Genomic DNA, 13,881 nt, shown 5'->3' on the forward strand with positions numbered 1-13,881 from the left:
GGAGCACCTAGCAAGGTAAACGGCTTCAGCAACACTGGAATTTAGGTCATCACAGTGTTATTATATTATTTTCAATTCAGTGCCGTTTACCACCATTTGAAACTGGATTCTGTCATATTTGTTCGCATCAATTAACAGAAGTAGTCTTCATAAGGTACGTTTGATATTGCATTGAACATAATACGGGGATGTTTCATCCAACATTAGTTAACTAACGTACGTCTTGATGCCAGTGTTCAGCATCACCCAGCAACAGACAGGTTTTGTCACCATCGTGCAACGTTTAACCACAATTTCGAGTGACAATAGTTACAAATGTCAATTTCTGCAGAAACATTACATTTAATTCACATTCACGCCACTATTTTATGACTGTTGTGTTGTCTCGTTATTTTGAAGGTAACAAAATGTCTGCTTTCGTTGCCAGTTTCATTCATCAACAAAATCACGGCGAGGATGACTGACACGGAGATAGAGGGTCCGGGGAGACACAGGAACGGTGATGTGCTCGCAGAATCGGCGACAAAAAGAGATGATGTGTTTGATGAAACGTACAAAGAGAAAGAAGGTCCTAAACCTTCCATGATAATCGTGTGGAGAAATATCATATTGATGACTTTATTGCACATTGGAGCCGTGTACGGCATCACCCTCGTCCCATCTGCTCACGTTTTGACCTGGGCTTGGTGTAAGTATGATAAAGCTAACCCACTTGTTATTTCAAATTAACTGAGTTTTCATATTGTTTTTATGGCGTAGTTAATTGTCACCTCGGATTGGGCACACAGCACAGCTGGATTCGCCAGACTTCAGTGCTGCGTAGCGCAAGCTCCCTGCCTCTTTCTCTCTCCCCTGCTGGTGAACACGGATGGTTGTCATTTCTCTGCAAATGTAATACTATAATAACCAGACATGTAGAAAGTTCTAGAAACAGTTGTTATTATGCATTCATTAAAAAAACTCTTACTCCAAATATGATTATTGTATTCCGGGGATAAACTCCAAATGAATGATTCTATGGAAAAGAGACATTCTAATCTGTGAAACCTTCCACTCCGTTTGACGTGTCTATTATTATTCACAATCGCTCGTTTATACTCTGTTATGGAATAGCAGACCCTTTTTCTGGATTAGATGGCAAACAAATGAATGAATGTTTTTAGGAAAACCAGAGACTACAGGACCCATTCTTTGCCACCTGATCCTATTCATGATTATGGTTGTGTTTTCTCTGTTTATCATGCAAATGATTCTGGGCGAGGAGCTGTTGTCATCTGACCATTTCAATATATTTTGTTCCTCTATCTTCCTTGTTCTCTCTCTTTCCACACAGTTGTGTTTTGCTTTTTAACAAGTGCTTTAGGAGTGACTGCGGGGGCTCACCGGCTATGGAGCCACAGGTCCTACAAGGCCTCGTTACCTCTCAGAATCTTCCTTGCCACTGCCAACTCCATGGCCTTTCAGGTACAACATGGGGGTTTCCCACCTCACCTTTATTGAACCGGGTTGAACATCAGAAGACAGACGATAGCGGTACACACACACAAAAACCTCTTCCATTGTTATGATGAACAAACTTTCCCGAAGTATCGTTCTGTTAGCCTGGTCAAGCAGACGACTGCATGCACTCAGAATGTGAGCTGTCGCGAGATCAGGCTGTAATGTAGAATGTTCATTCAAATTGTGCTAATTTACAGTGCCTTTGGAAAGGATTCAGACCCCTTGACTTTATCCACATTTTGTTACGTTACAGCCTTTATCTAAATTGGATGAAATATATTTGTATACACGATACCCCATAATGACAAAGCGAAAACAGGTTTTGAGATATTTTTGCTAATGTATAAAAAATTATTATAATATAATATATAAATATACTTATTTACATAAGTATTCAGACCTTTTGATATGAGACTCAAAATTGAGCTCAGCTGCCTCCTGTTTCCATTGATCATCCTTGAGACATTTCTACAAGTTGATTGGAATCAACCTGTGGTAAATTCAATTGATTGGACATGATTTGGAAAGACCCATACCTGTCTATATAAGGTCCCACAGTTGACAGTGCATGTCAGAGCAAAAACCAAACCATGAGGTAGAAGGAATTGTCCTTAGAGCTCCGAGACAGGATTGTGTTGAGGCTCCGATCTGGGGAAGGGTGCCAAAACATCTCTGCAGCATTGAAGGTCCCCTTAAACACAGTGGCCACCATCATTCTTAAATGGAAGAAGTTTGGAACCAACAAGACTCTAGTTGTAGCTGGCCTCACGGCCAAACTGAGCGATCGGGGGAGAAGGGCCTTGGTCAGGGCTGTGACGACGAACCCGATGGTCACACTGACAGAGTTCCTCTGTGAAGATGGGAGAACCTTCCAGAAGGACAATCATCTCTGCAGCACTCCACCAATCAGGCCTTTATGGTAGAGTGGCCAGATGGAAGCCACTCTTCAGTAAAAGACACATGACAGCCCTTTGTGCTGTTGTCTGTGCCCAATAATGTTTGTACCATGTTTTGTGCTGCTACCATGTTGTGCTGCTACCATGTTGTGCTGCTACCATGTTGTGTTGCTACCATGTTGTGTTGCTACCATGTTGTGTTGCTACCATGTTGTGTTGCTACCATGTTTTGTGCTGCTACCATGTTGTGTTGCTACCATGTTGTTTTGTCATGTGTTGCTGCCTTGCTATGTTGTTGTCTTAGGTCTCTCTTTATGTAGTGTTGTGTCCTTTTGGTAGGCCGTCATTTTAAATAAGAATTTGTTCTTAACTGACTTGCCTAGTTAAGTAAAGGTTAAATACTAAACAAAAATACATAAAAACAGCCTGCTTGGAGTTTGCCAAAAGGAACCGAAAGACCATGAGAAACAAGAATCTATGATGAAACCAAGATTAAACTCTTTGGCCTGAATAACGTCTGGAGGAAACCTGGAACCATCCCGACAGTGAAGCATGGTGGTGGCAGCATCATGTCTGGAGGAAACCTGGAACCATCCCTACGGTGAAGCATGGTGGTGGCAGCATCATGTCTGGAGGAAACCTGGAACCATCCCGACAGTGAAGCATGGTGGTGGCAGCATCATGTCTGGAGGAAACCTGGAACCATCCCAACAGTGAAGCATGGTGGTGGCAGCATCATGTCTGGAGGAAACCTGGAACCATCCCTACGGTGAAGCATGGTGGTGGCAGCATCATGTCTGGAGGAAACCTGGAACCATTCCTACTGTGAAGCATGGTGGTGGCAGCATCATGTTGTTGGGATGTTTTTCAGCGGCAGGGACTGGGAGAATAGTCAGGATCGAGGCAGAGATGAACGGAGCAAAGTACAGAGAGGTCCTTGATGAAAATCTGCTCCAGAGCGCTCAGGACCTCAGACTGGGGCGAACGTTCACCTTCCAACAGGACAATGACCCTAAGCACAGCCAAGACAACGCAGGAGTGGCTTTGGGACAAGTCTCTGAATGTCCTTGAGTGGCCCAGCCAGAGCCCGGACTTGAACACGATCGAACATCTCTGGAGAGACCTGTAAATAACTGTGCAGCGACACTCCCTATCCAACTTGACAGAGCTTGAGAAGATCTGCAGAAAAGAATGGGAGAAACTCCCCAAATACAGGTGTGCCAAGCTTGTAGCGTCCTACCCAAGAAGATTCAAGGCTGTAATCACTGCCAAAGGTGCTTCAATAAAGTACTGAGTAAAGGGTCTGAATACTTATGTAAATGTGATATTTCCGTTGTTGTTTTTTTCATACATTAGCAAAAATGTTTTTTTTAAATTATATATTTCTTTTGTTTTGTCATTATGGGGTATTGTGTGTAGATTGATTATAATTATTTTTCAAATCAATTTTAGATTAAGGCTGTAACCTAACAAACGTTTGGAAGAAGTGAATGGGTCTGAACTTGCCCAAGGCCCTGTGTATGTCACATGCAATGGAATGGATTTTTGTCATGTAATTTGAGTTGACAACACAGCAAAGATTGAAAGGTACACTTCCTGTTTTTATTTCCTGGATTGGTCTAGTTTGAAGCTAACAACGTTTCGGCCAATGTAATAATTCCATGCAGAAGCGTTTGAAAATAAACAAATTCATTGGACCAGCGCCGCGTCGCTGATTCTACAGGATTAGCGATTAAAAATGACTGGAAGTGAATTTTAGCCGTACTGAAAGTTCGCCATGAAAGTGGAGAATAAACACAATCGTAGTTCATTTCAGCTAACTACTCAGTAAACACAGAATAACTGTCGTTCTGGTCATTTAAAACGTTTTTCAAATGATCTACATCCACTTTTATTACTTGATGTCCCGACCGCTGGTCACGTGTTCAATGCTCATCCTGTAGAATCAGCACCGGTCCAATGAATTTGTTTCCTTTTCGAACCAGTATGTTAACGACCTAGGCATGGGTACACTCAAAATGGCTGCCAAGTCCACCCATTATGCCGTCAGGCCCGTTCTATGGATTCTATGTTTAAATATTTGTCTTTGTGCCCCCCACTACAGAATGATATCTTTGAATGGGCTCGGGACCACAGAGTTCACCACAAGTTTTCAGAGACCGATGCCGACCCGCACAACGCCGTCCGAGGGTTCTTCTTCGCCCACATCGGTTGGCTCCTGGTGCGTAAACACCCGGACGTCATTGAGAAGGGGAAGAAGCTGGAGCTCAGTGACTTGAAGGCTGACAAGGTCGTCATGTTCCAGAGGAAGTAGGTGTTCCTTCCTGACGATCCATTTCAACCGTATTCCTTGAATTCTCTTTTTCCATAACTGTTTCTGTTCACTCCCCACTAAACCTGTCCTGTTCATAGTTAGATCACCACTAAACCTGTCCTGTTCATAGTTAGATCACCAGTATGACTCCCCACTAAACCTGTCCTGTTCATAGTTAGATCACCAGTATGACCCCCCACTAAACCTGTCCTGTTCATAGTTAGATCACCAGTATGACTCCCCACTAAACCTGTCCTGTTCATAGTTAGATCACCAGTATGACTCCCCACTAAACCTGTCCTGTTCATAGTTAGATCACCAGTATGACTCCCCACTAAACCTGTCCTGTTCATAGTTAGATCACCAGTATGACCCCCCACTAAACCTGTCCTGTTCATAGTTAGATCACCAGTATGACCCCCCACTAAACCTGTCCTGTTCATAGTTAGATCACCAGTATGACTCCCCACTAAACCTGTCCTGTTCATAGTTAGATCACCAGTATGACTCCCCACTAAACCTGTCCTGTTCATAGTTAGATCACCAGTATGACTCCCCACTAAACCTGTCCTGTTCATAGTTAGATCACCAGTATGACTCCCCACTAAACCTGTCCTGTTCATAGTTAGATCACCAGTATGACTCCCCACTAAGCCTGTCCTGTTCATAGTTAGATCACCAGTATGACTCCCCACTAAACCTGTCCTGTTCATAGTTAGATCACCAGTATGACTCCCCACTAAACCTGTCCTGTTCATAGTTAGATCACCACTAAACCTGTCCTGTTCATAGTTAGATCACCACTAAACCTGTCCTGTTCATAGTTAGATCACCACTAAACCTGTCCTGTTCATAGTTAGATCACCAGTATGACTCCCCACTAAACCTGTCCTGTTCATAGTTAGATCAACAGTATGACTCCCCACTAAACCTGTCCTGTTCATAGTTAGATCACCAGTATGACTCCCCACTAAACCTGTCCTGTTCATAGTTAGATCACCACTAAACCTGTCCTGTTCATAGTTAGATCACCAGTATGACTCCCCACTAAACCTGTCCTGTTCATAGTTAGATCACCAGTATGACTCCCCACTAAACCTGTCCTGTTCATAGTTAGATCACCAGTATGACTCCCCACTAAACCTGTCCTGTTCATAGTTAGATCACCAGTATGACTCCCCACTAAACCTGTCCTGTTCATAGTTAGATCACCACTAAACCTGTCCTGTTCATAGTTAGATCACCAGTATGACTCCCCACTAAACCTGTCCTGTTCATAGTTAGATCACCAGTATGACCCCCCACTAAACCTGTCCTGTTCATAGTTAGATCACCAGTATGACTCCCCACTAAACCTGTCCTGTTCATAGTTAGATCACCAGTATGACTCCCCACTAAACCTGTCCTGTTCATAGTTAGATCACCAGTATGACACCCCACTAAACCTGTCCTGTTCATAGTTAGATCACCAGTATGACACCCCACTAAACCTGTCCTGTTCATAGTTAGATCACCACTAAACCTGTCCTGTTCATAGTTAGATCACCAGTATGACTCCCCACTAAACCTGTCCTGTTCATAGTTAGATCACCAGTATGACTCAGAAGGTTGGAGAAGCCTCTTAACAATGGAGACCTGGAACGTCCATAACCTCATGGCATGTTGTGTATTTGTAACGGAATAATGTGATCATCTGTCAAAGAAGAGGCTGCCAGCCGAGACAGTGTTACTGTGTTGGGTCCTGTAGACTTTCAGTCTAACAGACCTCTCTCTATCTGCTGTTGGGCCTTGTAGAGAGAGGTCTGTTAGACTGATAGTCTATCTCCTGTGTTGGGTTATGTACAGAGAGGTCTGTTAGACTGATAGTCTATCTCCTGTGTTGGGTTCTGTACAGAGAGGTCTGTTAGACTGATAGTCTATCTGCTGTGTTGGGTCCTGTAGAGTGAGGTCTGTTAGACTGATAGTCTATCTGCTGAGTTGGGTTCTGTAGAGAGAGGTCTGTTAGACTGAAAATCTATCTGCTGTGTTGGGCCTTGTAGAGAGAGGTCTATCTGCTGTGTTGGGTTCTGTACAGAGAAGTCTGTTAGACTGTCAGTCTATCTTCACAGATACATGGATATATACACACCATGATAACATACGCACTATACACACACGTACACATGGATTTTGTATTGTAGATACAGTATGTGGTAGTAGTGGAGTAGGGGCCTAAGAGCACACAGTGTGTTGTAGATATGTGGTAGTGGTGGAGTAGGGGCCTGAGGGCACACACTCAGTGTGTTGTAGATATGTGGTAGTGGAGTAGGGGCCTGAGGGGACACTCAGTGTGTTGTAGATATGTGGTAGTGGAGTAGGGGCCTGAGGGCACACAGTGTGTTGTAGATATGTGGTAGTGGTGGAGTAGGTGCCTGAGGGCACACACTCAGTGTGTTGTAGATATGTGGTAGTGGTGGAGTAGGTGCCTGAGGGCACACACTCAGTGTGTTGTAGATATGTGGTAGTGGAGTAGGGGCCTGAGAGCACACAGTGTGTTGTAGATATGTGGTAGTGGTGGAGTAGGTGCCTGAGGGCACACACTCAGTGTGTTGTAGATATGTGGTAGTGGAGTAGGGGCCTGAGGGCACACACTCAGTGTGTTGTAGATATGTGGTAGTGGTGGAGTAGGGGCCCGAGGGCACACACTCAGTGTGTTGTAGATATGTGGTAGTGGTGGAGTAGGGGCCTGAGGGCACACACTCAGTGTGTTGTAGATATGTGGTAGTGGAGTAGGGGCCTGAGGGCACACACTCAGTGTGTTGTAGATATGTGGTAGTGGAGTAGGGGCCTGAGAGCACACACTCAGTGTGTTGTAGATATGTGGTAGTGGAGTAGGGGGCCTGAGGGCACACGCTCAGTGTGTTGTAGATATGTGGTAGTGGAGTAGGGGCCTGAGGGCACACACTCAGTGTGTTGTAGATATGTGGTAGTGGAGTAGGGGCCTGAGGGCACACACTCAGTGTGTTGTAGATATGTGGTAGTGGAGTAGGGGGCCTGAGGGCACACACTCAGTGTGTTGTAGATATGTGGTAGTGGAGTAGGGGCCTGAGGGCACACACTCAGTGTGTTGTAGATATGTGGTAGTGGAGTAGGGGCCTGAGGGCACACACTCAGTGTGTTGTAGATATGTGGTAGTGGAGTAGGGGGCCTGAGGGCACACACTCAGTGTGTTGTAGATATGTGGTAGTGGAGTAGGGGCCTGAGGGCACACACTCAGTGTGTTGTAGATATGTGGTAGTGGAGTAGGGGCCTGAGGGCACACACCCAGTGTGCTGTAGATATGTGGTAGTGGAGTAGGGGCCTGAGGGCACACACTCAGTGTGTTGTAGATATGTGGTAGTGGAGTAGGGGCCTGAGGGCACACACTCAGTGTGTTGTAGATATGTGGTAGTGGAGTAGGGGCCTGAGAGCTCACAGTGTGTTGTAGATATGTGGTAGTGGAGTAGGGGCCTGAGGGCACACACTCAGTGTGTTGTAGATATGTGGTAGTGGAGTAGGGGCCTGAGGGCACACACTCAGTGTGTTGTAGATATGTGGTAGTGGTGGAGTAGGGGCCTGAGGGCACACACTCAGTGTGTTGTAGATATGTGGTAGTGGAGTAGGGGCCTGAGGGCACACACTCAGTGTGTTGTAGATATGTGGTAGTGGAGTAGGGGCCTGAGGGCACACACTCAGTGTGTTGTAGATATGTGGTAGTGGAGTAGGGGCCTGAGGGCACACACTCAGTGTGTTGTAGATATGTGGTAGTGGAGTAGGGGGCCTGAGGGCACACAGTGTGTTGTAGATATGTGGTAGTGGAGTAGGGGGCCTGAGGGCACACACTCAGTGTGTTGTAGATATGTGGTAGTGGAGTAGGGGCCTGAGGGCACACACTCAGTGTGTTGTAGATATGTGGTACTGGAGTAGGGGCCTGAGGGCACACACTCAGTGTGTTGTAGATATGTGGTAGTGGAGTAGGGGCCTGAGGACACACAGTGTGTTGTAGATATGTGGTAGTGGAGTAGGGGCCTGAGGGCACACACTCAGTGTGTTGTAGATATGTGGTAGTGGAGTAGGGGGCCTGAGGACACACACTCAGTGTGTTGTAGATATGTGGTAGTAGTGGAGTAGGGGCCTGAGGGCACACACTCAGTGTGTTGTAGATATGTGGTAGTGGAGTAGGGGCCTGAGGGCACACACTCAGTGTGTTGTAGATATGTGGTAGTGGAGTAGGGGCCTGAGGGCACACACTTAATGTGTTGTAGATATGTGGTAGTGGAGTAGGGTCCTGAGGGAACACAGTGTGTTGTAGATATGTGGTAGTGGAGTAGGGGCCTGAGGGCACACACTCAGTGTGTTGTAGATATGTGGTAGTGGAGTAGGGGCCTGAGGGCACACACTCAGTGTGTTGTAGATATGTGGTAGTGGAGTAGGGGCCTGAGGGGACACACTCAGTGTGTTGTAGATATGTGGTAGTGGAGTAGGGGCCTGAGGGGACACACTCAGTGTGTTGTAGATATGTGGTAGTGGAGTAGGGGCCTGAGGACACACACTCAGTGTGTTGTAAAATCCGTTATGAATGTATTGTGATGTTTTTCACAATTGTATAACTGCCTTCATGTTGCCAGACCCCACGGAGAGTAACTGCTGTTACACTGACAGTTTGAATAGACATGTATCTTCTGTTGCTGCCTCCGTACCACAGGTATTACAAGATGTCATAGAGGATATGTCCCTGGTCTTCTCCACAGGTATTACAAGATGTCATAGAGGATATGTCTCTGGTCTTCTCCACAGGTATTACAAGATGTCATAGAGGATATGTCTCTGGTCTCTGGTCTTCTCCACAGGTATTACAAGATGTCATAGAGGATATGTCTCTGGTCTCTGGTCTTCTCCACAGGTATTACAAGATGTCATAGAGGATATGTCTCTGTTCTTCTCCACAGGTATTACAAGATGTCATAAAGGATATGTCTCTGGTCTTCTCCACAGGTATTACAAGATGTCATAGAGGATATGTCTCTGTTCTCTGGTCTTCTCCACAGGTATTGCAAGATGTCATAGAGGATATGTCTCTGTTCTCTGGTCTTCTCCACGGGTATTACAAGATGTCATAGAGGATATGTCTCTGTTCTCTGGTCTTCTCCACAGGTATTACAAGATGTCATAGAGGATATGTCTCTGTTCTCTGGTCTTCTCCACGGGTATAACAAGATGTCATAGAGGATATGTCACTGTTCTCTGGTCTTCTCCACAGGTATTACAAGATGTCATAGAGGATATGTCCCTGGTCTTCTCCACAGGTATTACAAGATGTCATAGAGGATATGTCTCTGGTCTTCTCCACAGGTATTACAAGATGTCATAGAGGATATGTCTCTGGTCTCTGGTCTTCTCCACAGGTATTACAAGATGTCATAGAGGATATGTCTCTGGTCTCTGGTCTTCTCCACAGGTATTACAAGATGTCATAGAGGATATGTCTCTGTTCTTCTCCACAGGTATTACAAGATGTCATAAAGGATATGTCTCTGGTCTTCTCCACAGGTATTACAAGATGTCATAGAGGATATGTCTCTGTTCTCTGGTCTTCTCCACAGGTATTGCAAGATGTCATAGAGGATATGTCTCTGTTCTCTGGTCTTCTCCACGGGTATTACAAGATGTCATAGAGGATATGTCTCTGTTCTCTGGTCTTCTCCACAGGTATTACAAGATGTCATAGAGGATATGTCTCTGTTCTCTGGTCTTCTCCACGGGTATAACAAGATGTCATAGAGGATATGTCACTGTTCTCTGGTCTTCTCCACAGGTATTACAAGATGTCATAGAGGATATGTCTCTGTTCTCTGGTCTTCTCCACGGGTATAACAAGATGTCATAGAGGATATGTCTCTGTTCTCTGGTCTTCTCCACGGGTATAACAAGATGTCAAAGAGGATATGTCTCTGTTCTCTGGTCTTCTCCACAGGTATTACAAGATGTCATAGAGGATATGTCTCTGTTCTCTGGTCTTCTCCACAGGTATTACAAGATGTCATAGAGGATATGTCACTGTTCTCTGGTCTTCTCCACAGGTATTACAAGATGTCATAGAGGATATGTCTCTGTTCTCTGGTCTTCTCCACGGGTATAACAAGATGTCATAGAGGATATGTCTCTGTTCTCTGGTCTTCTCCACGGGTATAACAAGATGTCATAGAGGATATGTCACTGTTCTCTGGTCTTCTCCACGGGTATAACAAGATGTCATAGAGGATATGTCTCTGTTCTCTGGTCTTCTCCACGGGTATAACAAGATGTCATAGAGGATATGTCTCTGTTCTCTGGTCTTCTCCACAGGTATTACAAGATGTCATAGAGGATATGTCTCTGTTCTCTGGTCTTCTCCACGGGTATAACAAGATGTCATAGAGGATATGTCTCTGGTCTTCTCCACAGGTATTACAAGATGTCAGTGGTGCTGATGTGCTTCTCCATCCCCATGTTTGTTCCTTGGTGCCTGTGGGGAGAGAGCCTGTGGCTGGGCTACTTCGTGCCGGGTCTGCTGAGGTACACCCTGGTACTGAACGCTACCTGGCTGGTCAACAGTGCTGCCCACATGTGGGGAAACCGGCCCTACGACACCAACATCAACCCCAGAGAGAACAAGTTTGTCACCCTTAGTGCCATAGGTATGTTAGCTACCTCTTGCCATTTTAAAAGATCTTAAGATCTTTCATTAAGTCGCTCCTTTATAACATGTAGTTATATCGTAGATGACTCTATACTGGGGTCTCCTGAGTGGCGCAGTGGTCTAAGGCACTGCATCGCATTGCTAGCTGTGCCGCTAGAGATTCTGGGTTCGAGTCCAGGCTCTGTCCCAGCCGGGAGACCCGTGGGGCAGCGCACAATTGGCCCAGCGTCGTCTGGGTTAGGGGAGGGTTTGGCCCAGCGTCGTCCGGGTTAGAGGAGGGTTTGGCCCAGCGTCGTCTGGGTTAGGGGAGGGTTTGGCCCAGCGTCGTCTGGGTTAGGGGAGGGTTTGGTCGGCAGAGATGTCCTTGTCCCGTCACGCACTAGCGACTCCTGTGGCGGGCCGGACCGGGCGCAGTGCACGCTGACACGGTCACCAGGTGTACGGCTTCTCCTCCGACACATTGGTGCGACTGGCTTCCGGGTTAAGTGGCCGTTGTGTCTAGAAGCAGTGCGGCTTGGCCGGGTTGTGTTTCGGAGGACACACGGCTCTTGACCTTCGTACGGGAGTTGCAGCGATGAGACAAGACTGTAACTACCAATTGGATACCATGAAATTGGGGAGAAAACGGGGTAAATAAATGACTCTATATTACACAATTATCGTAGAACAGTAGCCTAACAGAACGAGCGTTGACTTCTGTGCTTGTAATTACCTTCCTGGGTGAAATTAAACATGTAATATGTTTTTAACCTGCTGTCAGTTTACTTTGATTCCACCTGTTTGTCAAAGAGATCCAAAGGGGATTGGTTGTTCATTGTCGATGAAGAGCAAGTTTATGCAGACCATGAATTTTAGGTTTTCTGAGTTGACAGAAAATAATATTTATAGTAGTTCTATATCAAACCATGTGTGGGTGTTCACATCTTACAAGGTATCTTGAATGTATGATTGTGTGTAAATAACGGCCAACGGTTATCCTGACTGTGGTTTCCTGTTACTTTCAGGTGAAGGGTTCCATAACTATCACCACACCTTCCCATATGATTACGCATCAAGTGAGTTTGGCTGCAAACTGAACCTGACCACCTGTTTCATCGACTTGATGTGTTTCCTCGGCCTGGCAAAGGACCGCAAGAGAGTGTCCCCTGAAATAGTGCTGGCCCGGGCTCAGCGCACTGGGGACGGAAGCACCCGGAACCGGAGTGGCTAGGAGGTTTTCCCCAATCTCAAAAAAGCTCCAAAACAAAACCAATGTAAAAATAAAAAAATACATAGATATAAAACCGACAGAAGTTTAGTTTGCAGTGTAATTTTGAGAGATGCTTCTCTATCTTGTAGCTACAGTCACAGCTTCACTCTTCTCCTTTGTGAGCTTTTTACGCGTTTCCTAAAGAGTTCTTAAAGATTCATGTTAGCTTTTTAAAATAAGGACTTTAATCAACTTTACGTTATACTGTTTCATTTCTTCTTCGCTGCAGCAAATAGTCTGTTGTGTGAAATGGTACAAATCTGTCTGTTGCCAAAGCTGGTATGCTGCCATTGGTCGAGCCTCCCTCATGCTGCCATTGGTCGAGCCTCCCTCATGCTGCCATTGGTCGAGCCTCCCTCATGCTGCCATTGGTCGAGCCTCCCTCAGTAGGCTGGAGGAGGTGTCCATGAGCTGTGAATGCTTCTTCTGCTGTAATGTTACATTGATGTTGCAAAGGCAATCAATCCACAGTTTCTCTTTAATATTACTGTCAAATATTAAAGGAGAGATTTGAAAAATAAGAAAGCTTTAAAAAAAAAAAAAAAGAAACATTTTAAACTTGTTTGTTGTGACACCTTTTAAATCTCCCGTCTTGAAGTGAAGCTGTCAGTTGTGTCCATAGCTTTCATGTAATGTGGGTCGTGCAACCAACACAGATACTTTTATATTCTTAAAGTAACTGTCCAGTGAAAGTCTCACTTTTTAAAAGGTCATGTTCTGTTTACTCAAACCCAAAGAATGTTGCGGACATATCCTCTATGACATCTTGTAATACCCGTGGAGAGAAGAAAACAACACTTCAAAAACTCCAATTCAAAGTTAAATCTCAAACAGACGGTTTAAAAAAGCCTTGCTATTTCCTCATAGAGTATGAAGTGCTGGCCAATCAGCGGTTTACTCACATGAATATTTTTACTGACCGGTAGATACGCCCACACCATTCCAACACAGAAAAGATGCTTCATTTTTTTAAAAAATTGGAAGGAAAACTATTTCATATTTCATAAAAATCTGGAAGTTATTTTAATACTTAAATGATTTACTGGATATTAATAAGGAATAGAGTCCTGAAACGTGGAAAATCATGTTCCGTTTCGTAGAGTATATGAGATTTATTAGGTTTCAACTGACTTGGTTGTTATTCAACATTGTTACAGTTTACAGCACAGTGTTTAAATGATACGGAAGGAGTCTTACTTTATTGAGAGGGGTCACAGTGGAACTG

At 45.0% G+C, this 13,881-nt stretch overlaps 1 protein-coding gene across 2 annotated transcripts; it reads left to right on the forward strand.

The window, feature by feature from the left end:
• Positions 1-13,205, forward strand: LOC139381358 (acyl-CoA desaturase-like). Of its 2 annotated transcripts, none has more exons than XM_071124824.1 (6): positions 1-154; positions 428-688; positions 1,334-1,464; positions 4,501-4,706; positions 11,173-11,405; positions 12,412-13,205. In XM_071124824.1, the coding sequence occupies exons 2-6, from the start codon at positions 457-459 to the stop codon at positions 12,615-12,617; spliced, it is 1,008 nt and encodes a 335-aa protein (XP_070980925.1). In that variant the 5' UTR covers positions 1-154; positions 428-456; the 3' UTR covers positions 12,618-13,205. The 2 variants fall into 2 exon arrangements, with proteins under 2 accessions (XP_070980925.1, XP_070980926.1); XM_071124825.1 differs by having other exon boundaries at positions 30-154; positions 400-688; positions 12,412-12,685.
• Positions 13,206-13,881: the final 676 nt, after the last annotated feature.

This window comes from Oncorhynchus clarkii, chromosome 23 (assembly GCF_045791955.1).
Source record: "Oncorhynchus clarkii lewisi isolate Uvic-CL-2024 chromosome 23, UVic_Ocla_1.0, whole genome shotgun sequence".
Lineage (NCBI taxonomy): Eukaryota > Metazoa > Chordata > Actinopteri > Salmoniformes > Salmonidae > Oncorhynchus > Oncorhynchus clarkii.